At 38.4% G+C, this 16,809-nt stretch overlaps 1 protein-coding gene across 12 annotated transcripts in view; it reads right to left on the bottom strand.

Annotated features, from left to right (window-relative positions):
- MAP7D2 (MAP7 domain containing 2) overlaps positions 1-16,809 on the bottom strand; it is a 141,291-nt gene that overhangs the window by 26,703 nt on the left and 97,779 nt on the right. For 6 of the 12 annotated variants that reach the window (XM_059720863.1, XM_059720861.1, XM_019495094.2 and 3 more), the window contains 6 exons: positions 15,771-15,882; positions 14,801-14,896; positions 13,148-13,258; positions 10,033-10,155; positions 6,957-7,105; positions 5,647-5,774 (listed from right to left, as the gene is read on the bottom strand). In XM_059720863.1, coding sequence (XP_059576846.1) covers positions 5,647-5,774; positions 6,957-7,105; positions 10,033-10,155; positions 13,148-13,258; positions 14,801-14,896; positions 15,771-15,882 — 719 coding nt within the window. Of the gene's footprint in view, positions 1-5,646; positions 5,775-6,956; positions 7,106-10,032; positions 10,156-13,147; positions 13,259-14,800; positions 14,897-15,770; positions 15,883-16,046; positions 16,163-16,809 lie in introns of those variants that run through there. The other 6 variants (XM_059720866.1, XM_059720869.1, XM_059720865.1 and 3 more) reach the window with 4 other exon arrangements.

Below are 16,809 nucleotides of genomic sequence, written 5' to 3'. Positions count from 1 at the left end.
AAAATCTTTCTTTTTTGAGATAATGTCATGAGATGCTATTATTTTACTTTACTGTTTTTAATTTCTGTTCTTAATATTTTGGATTTTTTATCATTTGTAATATCCACTTAAAAGCAATTTCCATCTTATTTTTTTGCTTAGTGTTAGTACTTTAATATCCTCATCATCACCAGTTACTTCACAGCTGTTAATTAGGGTGTCTTGGGCCAGAGAACTTTAGGCCAGCTAATTACTGTTGAAGCAGAAGTTAAAATACTGCACACATATAGCTACCAAGTGAAGACTATGATAAGTTGCATATGCCCACTGAATGAATTGAAAACTAGACATACTGAACATGACTGCTGTGGAGAATTCATAGTTGCATAAAGGTGTTGTTTCTACTGGGGTATTAAAAGTCAGGGCAGTCCTGAGGCTGCTGTGATCATTGGGGCACCTTAGATGCTGTAACAACCTGCCTCCACTCTGCCCTATGTTTGGCTCACTTTGTGCACTCTGTCAACTGAAGCCCTGTCCAGTCTTTAATATTGGTTCTGCAGCTCTTCTTGGCTCTACCTCATTTTCTCTTTCCCTCCACTGCACCCTGCATTACAGTGCTGGCCTTTTCATGATTTGTTCAAGCCATTGAAGCTTTCATTGTCTCACAACCTCCAACAATGGTTCATAGGTTCCAATTTCTTGACTGATTTGATGCTTGACAGACTCATAGGTCCAGTGCTGAGTGCATGAGACATGCAACAGCATCCCCAAGCAGCACATTTCAAATGCCTCAATTCTGTTCTCTAACTTCTTATTAAGCGTCCATGCCTCAGAGCCATCAAGCATTGTAGATGACCTTGGCAACTTTACCTTCCATGTCATATTGCTGCTTGTCCAGATTAGCTTCGTTAGTTGGCTGGTGGCAATGGCTATTCTGGTCTCAACTTCATTTTCAGATGTCAAGTCTTCTGTGATCTTCCATGATGGTGGTGGCTCCCCAATACTGAAAACTTGTTACTCTTCCTAATTTTTTCATTGCTCATCTTCACATCAACATTGCTGATGGTTATCTTGGAAGTTTGCTTTTCTCAGTGTTTATCTACATTCCATAGCTCTTTGCAGTTTTGTCTAGCATTTTTGTAAGTTCTTGAAGCTCTTTAGATGTCCCTACTATCAAATCGATGTCATCAAAAAGTGCAGGTTGATGATCTTCCACCCTTTAAACGATACAGTTCCTGTGAAATTCTCTAAGGCATCTGACATGATTTGCTTGAAGAGGTTTAAAAGGCATGGTGAGAACAGGCAACCTTGCCACACTGCTACTGAAGTTGCAAACTATTTGAAAATGTTGTTGTTGATCAGCACTCCACTACTTGCATTGCTGTAAAGTTCTTCTTAGTGTTATCAGGGATCTGCTGATGTTATGCTTGTTCACTGTGGCCAAAGTGCTTGTGCCACACCCTATCAAAAGCTTTCTTGAAGTCTATGAAGTTATGGTGATGTTCTTTTTAGTGATCCTGGTACTTTTCACACAGTACTTGGATGTTGAAGATTTGCTCTGTGGTACTTCTCCCCACTGTGAACACAGCCTGCTCTTCCACTAGCACAGTCTCTACTTGAGGCTTGAGTCTTTTTTTAATTATGATTAAAGGGATTATTAAAGGGATGTTATCAACACTGTTTTTAAAGGAATAAATATCTGTGCCATTATGCATATTTTATATATTTTATAAAAACATACGTTTACAATATTACGAATGATAATACTATTATATATCAATTCATCCCTTCACATTTATTTTTATACGTAGTCAGGCTCCTGAAATTTGATTCATGCAGCCAGAGCATTGTAGTTCATACAAAGTCTCACCAGCTATAGTGGGAAGTTACACAAGTGGAAGAATCTATATGGATCAAATTGCAGAATTTGGACTACTAAATGTAACTGGCAGAAAATATTTAAATTCTAAACTGGATTAGCAACACAAGCCAGAAAGTACTGGTAAATGCTTACAGATCAGGAAGGAAATGCCCCAAGAAGAACCACCATTAGTATCAAGGTCACCTCTCTCAAATATAGATATTAATCAGAGAGAGAGAGTCTTTTCTTCAGGCCACAAAACTAATCAGAACCCCTGACTTCAATAACTGGTCTTGGCACTGGTTCCATCTCTGTCTCATGGCAAGTCACTGAAGGCTAAGCTCTGCTTTGCTTCATGTCACTGGGACCATTAACTTGAGTAAAAAGCAAGAAAATATGTCCCTTAATCACTCTTCCAATCTATAAAATAGGGCAGTAATGCTAACATGCTCTCAGAGGATTATTTGAAAATTAGCTGATGTTTGTAAAGATCTTTGAAGATGAAGAGAGCTATTAAAGTGCTAAGTATTATTGACCAGGAAAAGGATTTGGAGGACAAAAGCACTTAATGCCATCAATATCCACTGGCAATTATGAAGTTAAAAAGAATTCCTTGGTTTTGCCATATTACACCACTCCATCAACTTACCTTAGTACTTTCCCTGCACATCAAATCTAAGATTATGGTTCTTTCTTGTACTTTATGACCCATCTCTAAATTCAGACAATGTCACAATAATATAATGCCTCCTGTTTTGTATATAATGCCTCCTGTGCTTTTTTAGTAGCTCCTTTATTCTCTTTTTTGTGTCAAAATATTTTCTTGATCAATCTTCTTGACTCTCTTGGTATCTCTGTCTAAACTCAAATCTTTAAAAACCCTGCTGCTTCAATAAAGATTTTGCCTCTCTCAATATATTTTGTGTATTTTACCCTTCCAAACCTTTTCTACAGTCTGCCTGTTTTCTTGGTTCAAGTTCTTTCAGCTAATTGCTTTCTTTTACTTTTCTATTTAGAAAGGCTGGTTAAAGCAGCTTTGTTAAATAAATGGATAATAAAACAACATATTACTTTCCTATGCTTAAACGTCGTTCAAGCAAGTATCACTCAAACTGAAGCAAATGCCACAAACAATTTTGAGGAAAAAAATAATGGAAGGATATTAGAAAGGCAGGAGTATTATGTCCTACATTTTAACTATTGTGAATAGTTCTCTGAAAACATCAGCTCAGTGTTCAACAGCAGCCAAAAGGACAAACTGAATGTTAGGAATTATTAAGGGCATTAAAACAAAACAGAAAATATTTTTATGCTAATGCATAAGTCAGAAGTATACCCACTGAATACTAAATACAGTTCTGGGATGTCCATCTCCACAGGGATACAATAGAAATAGAAGAGATTCCAAAAAGGGCAACAAGGATGATAAAGAACAAGAAGAGAATTCTATACATGGAGAAACTATTATGCTAAGACTTCTCAGTTTAGAGAAAAGATGACAGAGAGGAGATATGAGAGAGACATGCTATGTACAAGTTATATATTTATTTATATGAAATGTAATCTGTACCATGTGGTTTCTAATAACAACACAAAAATGTCAAAGACACTCAGACTTAAAATTAAGATAACTGAATATTTATATTAAAAAGTTACCCAAGTTAAAATGATTGTTTTTTCTTAAGAAAAAATGTTTGTAAATTCGAATGGAAGATTCCTCAAGTATTATTACAGTTTTGCATCTATTGACCAGCAATCTCATCATCTCATCTGAGTCACAGTAAAAGGTTACAAACATACAGATCAGTAATAAAATTTGGATGGTGTGGATGCAAAAGATAGGGTTGTATTCCATGAAAGAAATATCATCAATTTAGATAAGTACAGTATTATATAACATATGCTCTAATTGTTTAGAATGTATATACATCATACACTTTATACCCCCTCTCCCCAATTTTTCTTTATGTTTTTTAATGCCATCACACACACAGCAGTCCAAAGTGATGCTTACACTGGATCCTCTGCAATTTTTTCTCCTCGCTGTTGTGAGGGTTTGACTCAATCCAAATTTATATTACTTCACTAACAGGGGTGTGAGCTCACTACTGTATCTTTAATAGCACTGAAGGTCTATTATTCCTTAACAGAATGGGGATGAACCATGAGGACTCTGTGATTGCTCAAATGTTCCTGGAAGATAAGGGATGTGCACTAATGGTACTGAAGAATAAAATGTCGGGCTGCTTTTCAGAACTTCGAGAAACTTTATTTTTTATGTTTTTTTCTGATTAATAAAACTCAAACTTGTGCATAACTCTCCTCCGTTGACTGACTGCCAAAAAGACTGAAATAGAAAGGGAAGATCTGAGTTGCTGTTGAGGAAGCTGTGTCAAAAACTGGACTATCCACTGCAACATTAACAAGTCAATTTTAGAAAAATACCTATTCCTTTGTGCAAAGTAGGAAAAAGCACAAGACTGAGGTATGAATGTTTCAAGAGGCATATAACTGTCATAGTCAGTAATGAAGTTAATTATTAAAATACACTGAACTCAAAGGATCAAGTTTTAAAGAAATTAAGGATATATTTATTTAGGGGATAGGGGATTGATTTGTGTACCAGACTACCATAGTCAGCAAGAGCTAGTGCAACTGGTTAAATGTATACAGCAGTGGTGCTCAACCCACACTGCCATCACTCTCCTGCTACCACATTTCTGGATCTGAGAGGAGTGCCGTGGGCTGGATGACATGGCCCCAGATCCCAAATTGGGCCAGCCCGCAGCCAGATCTGGGACATGGAGCTGGTCCACAGATGCTGGATCTGGCCCACAATCAGTCCTATGACACTAATCCAACCCATAAGCCTAGATGGATTGGGTCCCACTGGTGTAGACTGAGGTTGAGTATACACATTCAAATAACCTCCCAGGTTTGCTATCCAGGTATAGAAATTTACCCATAGCCACGTGTACAGATATTCAAATGCTGACATCCTCAAGAGTACAGAGCTTGCAGCTAGCAGGGAGAGTACACCTGTGTACATATCTAAGTATGTTCTGCAGGCTTCCTCAGTCTGCCTGGTGACAAATCACAGCAGTGCATAGGGCAGCCCTGGTTGACTGACCCAGACTGCCCATAGTCAACCTGCATTTCCCCACAATACCATGTTGGGATTGCAAAGGGGCAGTGTTCTGGAGCACCAGAGTCCAGCAAATGACACACTTTCTTCCTGAGAGGGTGGGGGAGAAGCTGGAGGACTATGTTCTCTTCTGAGAGAAGCCATAGCATGTACAGACATTTGCTATCCAAAGAGAAACCTTTATCCCAAGAGAAACCCTATTGTTCCTAGGCTATTTTGATGCTAGACTGGCCATTTTACCAGGGAGAAAAAGCTTAAAACCCCTGTACACTCATGGTTTCTTTTGGAAGAGTAGCAATTTTTCCAGGAGAAACTGCGTATCTGTACAAGGCCTGAAACAAAGCATTTGTACTCTGCCAATGTCTCTCCATTAGACAGAAAAGGCCTCAAAAACATGTTACAAAACTAAAGTCATGCTACATTTCAAACAAACTAGATTTAACATAAATTACCAACTAAAAGTCAGATTGGTAGCAGAAATCATGACCTGAGAATGGGAGGAAAATATTATTACAAGGATTTAGCACAGATCATACATAAAAATTAGAACTAAAATTTATCAGGTTTTATTTCACATTCCTAGGGAAGCGCCTGGGCCATTCAGGGTTATCCTATGGCTAAGAGGGCACACTGACTGGACCAAACATAAAAATATTCATACTTGGGTGTTGCAGGTGATGCAGATCTTTTGGACATGCCTGCAGGAGAATCTGATCTTCTCAGAGGGGAACCCAAGCCAGATGATGAAACAGGCGTTGTGGGTCGCTTCTCTTTCTTTATCTTTTCAGCCTAGAACAACAAATTCAGGTTCCTTTACTTAGCTTTTGTAATTAAGAGAAAAGCGTCAATATAAAGAATTAACAAAGGGAATATCAATAGATATGCACAAATGCACAAACAAAATTAAAGTTCTCTAAATCCCAGTGGTGTAGGTAGAGCAGGGTACCCAGGACAGCTGTCCTGGTCGCTGACTTGTGGGAGGCAAGGGGCTGGAAAGAGATGGCTGCTGCTAAACTGTAAGACTGCAGTCACAATCGCATGGTACCGCAGCAAGCAGAAGCGGCCCTTTGTGTGACAGCTGGCCCGGGTGCCTGGCTGAGTTGTTACGCCTCTGCCGGTACACAACCGAAGTGCCAGATCATTCTACCTTGAGCATAAGCACTTTTACTTTTCACTTACACGCAGTATGCAAATGCTGTTAAACACTGCATATCATAAAGAAATACTAGTGGAGCAGCACAGTAGTATGCTACCCTGCAAGAGCTTCAGCAAGCAATGGAGAAACATTTCAAAATTACTTATAAACAACTGCTCTAGGACATGCTAGACCTATTTGTTATTACCAAATATGGGGCACTATGGGAAAGAATTCTTGAATGTCAGCACACCTTTTTAAAAACATGCTTAGCAATTTGTAGGCATGTATAAACTAAGTTATCTTATATTCTTTGTTTTTACAGAAAATGCAAAGTTACCAACAGCGGAATGTTAAATAAACTTATATCAACAGAGAAAAAGTGAAACTTGAACAGTGTAAACTAGAGATGCTGCTACTACACTATGCAAGTTTCAGGAGTATGGGGAAAACTTGCCAAGCAACTAGGACAGTGAACAGATTTATAGACAGACACTATTTGCTACACACCCATTCCCAGAAGTACTGGCTTCATAAGACAACTCAGAGACAAAATATGTTTCAGAGTCAGAAATGGAGATACCCAGCACACAGAAACACCACTCCAAATAGTGTTCCTTAATAGAAGCTATGCAGTGTTTCCTAGAAGGTATTAAAAACTTACAGCAGGGCAAATACAGCAGCAGATACAGAGAAAGTTTTCTCTGATTTAGCTGTCTTACAGAAGTTATGGCACATCAATCTTTGGTAAATAAAAATGAAACAAGACAACTTAAATCAACTTAACCTTAAATCAACTTAACCCAAAACAGAAATTAAAACCTATTCCAACCCACCTGCGTAACTTCAGCTGCCGCTGCCCCTCTTGAGGCATCAGAAGCAGAAGCTGATGTTGCCTTCTTTTTTTCTGTGCTTCGGGTGGGGGAAGGCTTGTAGGGAGATTTTATAGGACTAGCTGGTGCTACACGAGGACAGATATGGAATACTAAAGAGTTATAGTACAATAGCAAGAGCAAAGGGGAACACAGACAGAAGAAGTAAGGAAAAGGAGAAAACAGCACAGCCTTAAGTTACAGCAACATTAGATATGGCAAATAACATTTTCCAAGATTTGTTTCAAGAGATACCTAATTGCATTAAGATACTATACTTTTTGTATGGCCTCACATTTCCAAAAAATTCCTTTGCTAAATCATTTTTGTGGTATCAAAAGCATTTTCAAAAAGACCTCAACTCTAAAGATCACTGTAACACCCAAACATGTTTTCAATTAGTTTAATGGAGTTTTGTGCTGCTTTTCTCTTCTGAAGAAAGCAAACCTCTTTTCACTAAATATACTTTTAAAAGAGTGGGATAGGCATATTTAGGTCACATTTCAATAAGTATTTAAAAAAAAGGGTAGTTTTCAAAGACAAAAGATAACATTTTCAAAAGCATCTAGACTTCTAGAAAAGACAAGTGCTAGATTCTTTTAGAACACCCAAGTAAAATTTTTAAAAGCACCTGATGATACAAGACTTATCACATGCACAATTTTGTTCCTAAAAGTCAGTAGTTACTTGAATTTGAGTAGAGCTCACTGATTAAATGCACCATAGTACAACTCTAGGTCTTTTTTATCTGTTTGGTATTTATTTGCTAAATAAATAAAAACAGTAGTTTGCTTATATTGGTTGCTAAGCTGCAAATATTTAAAAAACATGAAGAACTAGATCAACTATATGTATGTTTCATAATTAATACTGGCAAAAATCAACACCACTAGGACATAACTAATTTTGTTTAATCATGAAGGGACTGATTGTGGGATAATGTTACTGTGCATCATCCATTTTAAAGGAACAGAACAAATTTTCCATAACCTCTCGTAGCCCAGTATTATAAAATTATACATTCTGTAATTTTAAAATTAAATATAATCAAAAAATTTTTCTCTTTCTTGACTCTTTTCCAGCAAGATGGCAACACTCTAGGGAATCTGGGGAAACTTCCTGTTTGCAGTATATGGGATTTATTTTTACTTCAGCTGTTATGAATAATTGCTCTAGAAAAAGTCTCAAAATGGGCACTGAAATGAAGACCCTAATTCCTGGGCATGCACACAGAGACACTAAATCTCAGAAATGAAACACAGCATACACTACATGAAAAAACAGTACCTAGTTCCATATTTATTAAGCTATTGCAACTAAGGCAGTCTAAAGGCCACAGTGCTAATTCTGAAAGATGTCACTCTGCAAAGACAGAGAAACTGCTAAAACAACCACAAAATATTGCATTCTTACTCTTCACTACCCCTTTACATCCTTTAACAATGTATAATTGTTTGTTTGACTGCTTGTTTGACATTAAGCATCAAGGTTCTCTTATTTTACTGGTAAATCATGGCAGGACCATGAACAGAAATCCTGTGTGTTTCTGTTTTCTGTAATCTGAGCAGCAGTTTTCCTCCCTTCCAACTGGAGGTTGAGAGGAGGGTGGGCCCTAAGACGATTCCAAGAATCAGCACTCTGCTGCTTCAGTTTAGAGGAAAGGAGAACTGCAATCCAGGTTCCAGTCTGGTATGACACACAGTCTATGTCCTTTAAAGATGGTGCAGCAAAGGGGGGGTGGGCGGGTGGGTGGGTGGGTGTGTGTGTGTGGTGGTGGTGGTTGGGGGGGAGTGAGGGTTTGGATGTAAATAAGCAAAGAACAAATCAAGAAATGATCTCTACATTTCTTCTCTACAGATTATTAAAACTACATAAAACTACATAAAAATCCATGAAATTAAAAGCACCAATTCTGTTTCATTTTAGTAGCACATTCTAAATTTACAGTAGCAACCATGACCTCATTCTATGCTGGCCTTCCTTTTGTATCTTTCTGAACAATAAATCAAGGTTTTTTATGGATCAAAAACACCGCATACTGCAGCCTCCAAAATACAATACTGTTTAATGTAGAAACAGGCAAAAAGACAACATTTAATGAATGTCTTAAAATACCAAAAGGAAAAAGTTGAGGGCATTTTTTCCTTTGTTTGCTTTGTTATAAACTCTCTCTTTATATTAATATCAGAGGTATAAAAGATGAGTACCCTTAAGCCGTGCAATGGGGGACTAAGAGATGACAAAGGTTTGTTTTTTTTTACCATGCTACAGTTTTGTCCTGAAAAGTGAGTATTTTCTTTTGCAGAAAGTTTACAAAAACTTTCCCTGATTCTGCAAACATTTATTCAGAAGTGTTTTTAAAGATGGGACTACTCACATGCATAAAGTTAATCACATGCAAGTATTAGCAAGAACAGAACCAACATTACTTGACATGGGCTTGACAACATACAGAAGACCACAGTTAATGGTATCACTAACATTTAATCCGTTAAAAAAGAAGGAAGTTAATTACTAGAAGTAACATTCTCTACTCCATCTAGTTTGTTTTTCTTTTTCTGAAGTATACCCTAGTATTTATAAAAACTTTTATCATCTGCTCCTTTAAAAAAACAGAAGTGACTGCACAGTAAATAACAACTGAAGCCTCAATAAAACTCAATAGGGATGAAACAACATATTTTGAATGATAGTTTTTATTTTGGATACTGTTTGTCTGAAGAAAATTAAGACGCAATATTAATGTGCTAATATAGAGCTTTTATCCTTTGCTCTAATAACCGAGACACTTGGGTGCAGAACTCAAAATACCTTATGAATTGTTCCATTAGGTTTGCATTTTTCAACAATTATTTCAATTATTTAAAAAACCCAGAACAACAGACATGTAAATATTTTTTAACCTTCTGACACATTTTACCAGAAGTGGATAGTAAAATTATAATAAAAAATGAATTGATTTAAGAAATAACGTAAGCATAGCTAAACAAAACTTAACAATTTCAAAATGCATTTTTTCTTTTCTTTTTTTTGTTTTTACCTGAGTCACTGTACTGCTCAGACAGCACTAGTGTGCTTCTGCTTCTGGCTAAAGAAGAGTGTGTAGGAGTCAAGAGTCGAGAAACAATAAAATTTTCCATTGGACTAAGGTGCATGCGGTGAGCTGAAGGATGGGAGCAAATAAAATAAATTTAACATGCAAAAAGAAATTCAACAAAAAACAATTATAAAAATTATAAATAAAACCTTTAAAATGATAACATGAAACAAAGACAGAAAAAATATAATGCTTGTAATCTAAAAATATTTTAAAAGAATTTAATTCTCCTGTTAATTGGTTTTGGGGTTCTTTATCATTTTTAAACCACCTAAATTATCTTCCAACCTGTACAGCAAACATAGTAGGTTAAGGCTATTCTTCATAGACAAAATATTTCAGTTCTGCAAAATGGTTGCTTTCATGACTCAGCATGAAAAAAAGCTTTGCCCAACAGAATAAATAGATGAGATACTGGCTTGACAGCGCAGCTGCTGAGGTGTATGCAAAGAATACTAAACTATTTAACATACTCAAAGTGTCATTGTTCTATAAATCTTACTTTACACAATATGCCCTCCCTCCTGTCTTCTTCATAAGTATAAGCTAAGGCCCTGGACACACATGTTTACAAGCATGTAAAAAAGAAGCTAATATGCTGTCTATACAAGTCCAGCAATGAATATCCCAGGAAAAATCAAGGGCAAAACAACACCAGCATACATTACATCAGGGTATTTCTCATGTGTCCACAATTTATCTCAGAGCAGCCATTTTGCTCCCTTGCCACCTTGGCTACCAACAGAAGTTAGACATAAACCAGTAAGAGATCGGAAACTGGTTTAAACCTGTAACAGAACAGAAGTTCAGTGCACACAAACCACTTTCAAAATGGCCAGAACCGGTTTAAGATAAACCCAGTTGGATATAGGATCAGACTTAACTGATTTAGGCCAAACCGGTTTATGAAACTTCTGTCCCAGATCCCTTCCTGGTTCAAGTTCACTCACAGCCCCACAGCACACCCAGGCTATGCTGTCTGCTCCAGCCTCACCCCTCTGCTCCTTTCCTGCCTGTATCTGTCAGCCCATAGGGATGGGGGGCAGGGGAACAGATACTCTAAACCCCCCTACCCAGGGTCCACAGTACATGGGGGGAGGGAAAGCCCCTTGAGTGGGCGATTTTGGACCCCTGCAACCCTCCCCCTTCCCAGCTGCTGATTGTTTCAGCTACTGCCACAGGAGGGAGGGAGAAGAAGTCCTCCCGGCCAGGTGCCTGCCCATGCAGCCCAGCATAGGGGCACCAGGGAGCCCCTGCCTTGGGGGGCTTCCTTCCACCCCAGCCCAGGATCCCTCAGCCTAGGGCAGCCCCAGGGAGCTAAGGGCAATTCTTCCCCTCCCCAGTCCTAGGGCTGCTTGCCTGAGCTGCTGCAACTCTGCAGGGGTAGCCTGGGGCAGGCTCAGGGAGCAGAGGGAAATTTTCCTGCTCCTCCACACTCAGTTTTGCTTGAGCTGCTGCAAATCTGAGGCAAAACTTTTTGCACGGGAGTGGAAGAATTCCTCCTTCTCCCTCCTCTGAAAGCCGCTGAAGCAATCAGCAGCTGGAAAGGGGCAGGGGGGAATTCCCCTTAGCTCCCCAGGGCTGCCTGGGCTGGGGAACCTAGGCTGGAGGAAACCCCCTGAGGGGGAGGCTCCCCCAATGGTGGGCCAGCACCCATGGGGGGACAGCAGGGGGTTGGGAGCATGTACTGGGGAGCCAACTGGGGACACTTGGGTAGGTTGGCAATGGCCAGCAGGCTGGAAGACATGTTCTAGTGCCCCGCACCTATTGGCCTGGGTCAGTGCAGGCCTCCCCTTGCCTTTCCCAATTGAAAACTGAACACTAGTTCAATTGATTCAATCTACACAGCTTAGAGGAAGTTGCCTAGATTGAATCGATTCTGCCTCGGGCTTTTTGACTGTCTGTACTTAGCCCCTGGGGTAATGTGCTGTAATAATGCCTACTATATGCAGCTACCCGAAAAGAGGTGGGTGTCTGTTTCCACCAGATCTCAGTATAATTTACACATCAATATACAAAATGAATGTTAATTATGCCAGTGTAGAAATGCTGTGTGTCCAGTACCCTAAGACTATAGAATTGTATAAATATAACCCAAAGATACACATTTATAGAACCATCTATTGCAATAACTTCTAGATCATAGAGTCCTTTGATAAATATGGATCCAAAACTGAAGAACATTCAAAAGTCCTTTCTTACTTCAGTCACTATATTCTAACCCCTGTATTTTAAAAAGCAGTAGCTCAGAGAAGGACAAATCCTCAGTCCTTTATGGTCATTAGCCACTAATCCTGCAAGATGATTATCTTCTGCCGAACTTCTCATGGATTAGGCCTTGAAGTCAAGTTAAAGGACTTAAGAACTCTGGACACAAGTGAAAATGTCCAACAGGCTCATATCATATTTTTGCCAATACCACAAAGTAGAACATATCTGTTCACTACTTAAAATTGTTTCTTAACATGGCTAAAACATCACAAACCAAACATTTTTGGCTTGTAGTCTACCTGTAGCCAAGTCATGCTCCTTTTTATGTGCTAACATGGAAAACAGCCAGTGAAAAATACAATACCTGAGTCTTACTGGTTGAATTATTACTGATGCATTTACAATGCAGAAGCCTAACACTTCAGTGTGAGTTCTCCCATCTCAAATAACTAATCCACACCCTTTAACTAATCCATCATTTTTCTCTGTCCTGCCACTTCTGTCCAATGCCCATAATTTAGCCAAACTCATTACCAAAGGCCCAGAAGGATTCACAGGGCATATCCTTCTTCATGACAAAGATTTACATTACCAGTTCAGCATTTACTTCCATACCTGGGGTCTGCAACCTGGCAACATTGTCCTAGATGGGCAAGAAAGTTATTTCATGTACTTAATATCACTGGATCTTTTATTAATTTTTAGCTTGCCACGTCAATAACTTTTGACTCGATACCTGCAAAAGCCACAAAGCAACTATAAATACATCTATGGACAGGAGAGTGCACTTTAAATATGGAAGGAGAGTTGATGCTCATAAGAGACCATAAGCAGCATATTCACTTGCCTCTGTCAGGGGAATGTGTTATTGCCGCTGTGGAGGAGGAGAGTCGCTTACTGATTGGTGACTCCATTTGCTTTGGCAGATTCATTGTAGAAGCTGAAAGTTTGTCACATGCTGCAGAGAGACGCAGTGAAGATATTTATATTGACACCACAGTGTGGAAAACTCCCAAAATTAACCTCTCATTTTGTAGTCACGGACCTTGTCACTGATCTGGGGCACTGAATATTGCATAAAAGCTAATCCTATTCTGACTGCTGTAGTAGTAGCACTCAGTGAGATGCAGCTTGGGGTAGAATTTTTCTCCTTGTGCTTTTAGCATTCCAATTTTACAATACCCTGCATTCTGTAGTGCCGGACGCTAGTCATTTCATATTAAGTCCAAATGAATAAAGTTGTAGCAAGGATGTGTAACACCTACACACCAATCACACAAGCAGCATGAACTTATGCCCAATTAATGTTGCAGTGAACTCCCATATGCACCGCTTTTTGTGCAATGGTCAGAAGTCACAAGCATAGTGAGTAGTTTAGAGATTTCATTTGTTTACTTTATTTTGTTTCTCCTAATAGAAAAAAAAATCAAACTAGGAACTCATATACATGGTCCCAATCCTGCAGTCCTTAGGTAAGATTCCCAGTTGTTTCATTGCAACTTGCCTGAATGAGACTTGCAAGATTTAACTCTGTCTGCTTAGTAAGCAATATAATTCCTTAGGTTCCTTCTTTTAAAAGGTAGATGCAAAGGCTGCTCCAAGAACGTGCATGTCCAAATCTCTTATTTATTCATAAATTATTGCTTGGTATAAACATTTGCCAATGGGTGCATGAAAATATTTTTGTAAGTATACATGCCTGTCTTTACAGGCACCATCACTGTGCCCATCTTGGGCAAGGGGGAAATGTTACTAAATAGATTGGCTTGGTGAGGTTTTCAAAATATCAGGATAACAATGTAAGAAAACACAAGCAACAAAATATTATGCCATCAGTACTCTAACAGCATAATATCTCATTTTACAGACCTTTGAAAAAAATTCTGATCTAACATACAGAAGAAAAACGAATACATTCAAGACAATCTCAGTGTGTGAGTTTGTAACCACTATTAATATGAAAAGAAACCATTCAACATCCTGAAACAACAAGGCTCTTTAAACAGATTTTATTAGTTTTAAAAAATTGGGGGAGGGGCAATGTAAAGAGAGATACTGGGAAACATAGGTATGTTATGATGACTTGTAGCATATTTTATTTACATGTATAGTTGAAATGTTTATATATAATAGAACCTATACCCCAGTAGGTCTCTTCTGCACAAGCAACTCGAAAGATATGCACACAAAAACTACAAAAACATGTATCTGTGCCCACAAAGTTCACAAATATGTGAATTTACTGAGTAATTAGAAGTCCACAGTTAGTGATCAAATTATGAAATGTCTCCATTGTGCTGAAATGCAAGGCATGCACTGCTTCACTATGACAAAATTAAAATAAAAAGACAACTGGTCCACATCTCTAACAATAATGCTGTAGAATACCAGACTGAAATAATAAGAAAAACAGTGGTTAGGAAGGACAAGATCAGTGGATGGATTTAAGTGATTAGAACAATTAAACGAGACACTATGGTACTGTGATTCTCTGAAATACCATTGTAGGAATCAGCAGCAGCAGTAGAGGTCACAGGGTCTGGAGGAAGGGTGTTGGCAACTAAACCTAGAGGGGGTGGGGTATTTTCTGATTCACCTACACAGCAGAAAAAAAATCAGAGCAGAGAGGTGAAAGAAATTACCTAATAGGTTAAAAACATGTTTAAGCTATAAATAAAAAGGTGCCTTTCTAGAAGTGTAAAAATTGCTTTCATCATGCTGCAAGTACATTTATTTTCTAATTATTAAATGACGTACCATGAAAATTATACTGTGAAATACACCCATATAATTTTTATTTTAGCAAGAACTATTACATATATTTACACTCTGTTTAGAAGACAGCAGCAGAGATATTCTCATCATCTAAACACAAGATTTTTGGGGGTTTTATAGAAAACAATCTATTAAAAACCTTGAAATTTTAAACGAACATAAATGATTTAAACAAAAAACATGCTTTTTGAAACAAAAAGCAGTACATGGTTCTGAAATAATTTGCTTTGAAGCCAAAATAACAGAGCAGTAGCTAAAAATGTGGAAAAATCCATTTGGAACTGTAAATGCTGCATAATCATCTAGAAAACCCTGTGAGCTATTAGAGATGCCAAAACCAAAAATAGATCATTTTTTGCAAAATCTTGGACAGCTCTCAGCCCCCCTGGTGATTATTTAATTTGCTAAATATATATATTTTATAATTATTTTTGCATTTTATTTTTTTGCCATCCTCAAGACAGTTTCTGATTGCACTATTAAAATGACCTGCATTCACAAACTTAGGAGTGATCTTTCTTCCCAAGAGATATCACAGACAGGAAACCTGGTGATTACAAAGCATTTATTCATGCAACTTGTCAACAGCCCATACAATCTCACTGTACCTATTAAAAGTACCTTTCTTCTATTTTTAAAAATTGTATACGTTTTGCACTTCAAGATCTGCAATGCAGACAGCCTGTTACACTCACCATCTCTCCCTGAGCCTGCAGCCAGTGCTCCTCCCCACGACCATCGCTTCTGTTTCTGTTCCAGCTGCTGACTGCGTTCAAGGGAACGGCGCATCATAGCTTCTAAACGTTCCTGGTTGCAGAAAAAGAGAAAAAATCCAAACTGGTTCACCTGTGCTTTTGCAATCAATGCTAAAAATAAACGTTGCTTGCTGCCGCACATACAATGATTACAGGAACCTGCTACTAGTGAAAGAAAAAGGACAGAATAAAGAAGATATCAGTATGTCTACCTACCTCTAGATAAGTGTATCCTTTGTCTGCAGCCCTCTGAGGTCACTACAGAGGCCTAAGTAAATAACACAAGTTGCATCACTGCCTAGCATCTGCTCCCACTGGAGAGGCTGCTGCTGTGCTCTGGACTCAATTTGTGTAAGAATAATGCTCGACAAGCATTAACTCTTTCTTGTCTATGCAGACTTCAGGTTTTTTTCCTTCCAAAGTAGAGCTAAACTGCTGCAATGACACTGGCTCCTCCTAGCCACACAGATAAATGATCAGTTCAAACATGAAGCTGGTTGCATTGCAGAATGACTGATTTATTTCTAAAACAAGCCCCTGTTTCCACCACCACATCCTCTACAGATTAGACATTTAAGGGTGAAGAGCAATGTTTATCCTATCCTGAGTTCCTGTTCAATTTAGATATAGAAGAGGTAAGAATATTTGTGGGTGGTATCTTTTAAGTTGGTCCAATAAGAGATAATCACTCACAAAAATTCTTGCCTCTCTTTTTTCCTGGACCACCACAGCTACATCATCACCTCAATATGACCAGTTAAGATACATACATCATTAACCATATCCTTCCTCCTCCTTGCTTTGAACCGCCTGCCACTCAACTCTCCCTCCCATTCCTCTCTTTTCTCTCTCATTTTTGTCCCTCTGAAAACCCTACCCCAATTTTAAATGTGACATAATTAGACAAGACCTTCATTTCCCATTCCTTTGGCCTTCTAACCTCACCTTAAACCTTAACAAATCTTCCGTATGCTTCAGC

This window comes from Alligator mississippiensis, chromosome 1 (assembly GCF_030867095.1).
Source record: "Alligator mississippiensis isolate rAllMis1 chromosome 1, rAllMis1, whole genome shotgun sequence".
NCBI classification, from domain to species: domain Eukaryota; kingdom Metazoa; phylum Chordata; order Crocodylia; family Alligatoridae; genus Alligator; species Alligator mississippiensis.
The sequence above is the reverse complement of the archived record's forward strand: the minus strand, read 5'-3'. Positions and strand labels throughout refer to the sequence as shown.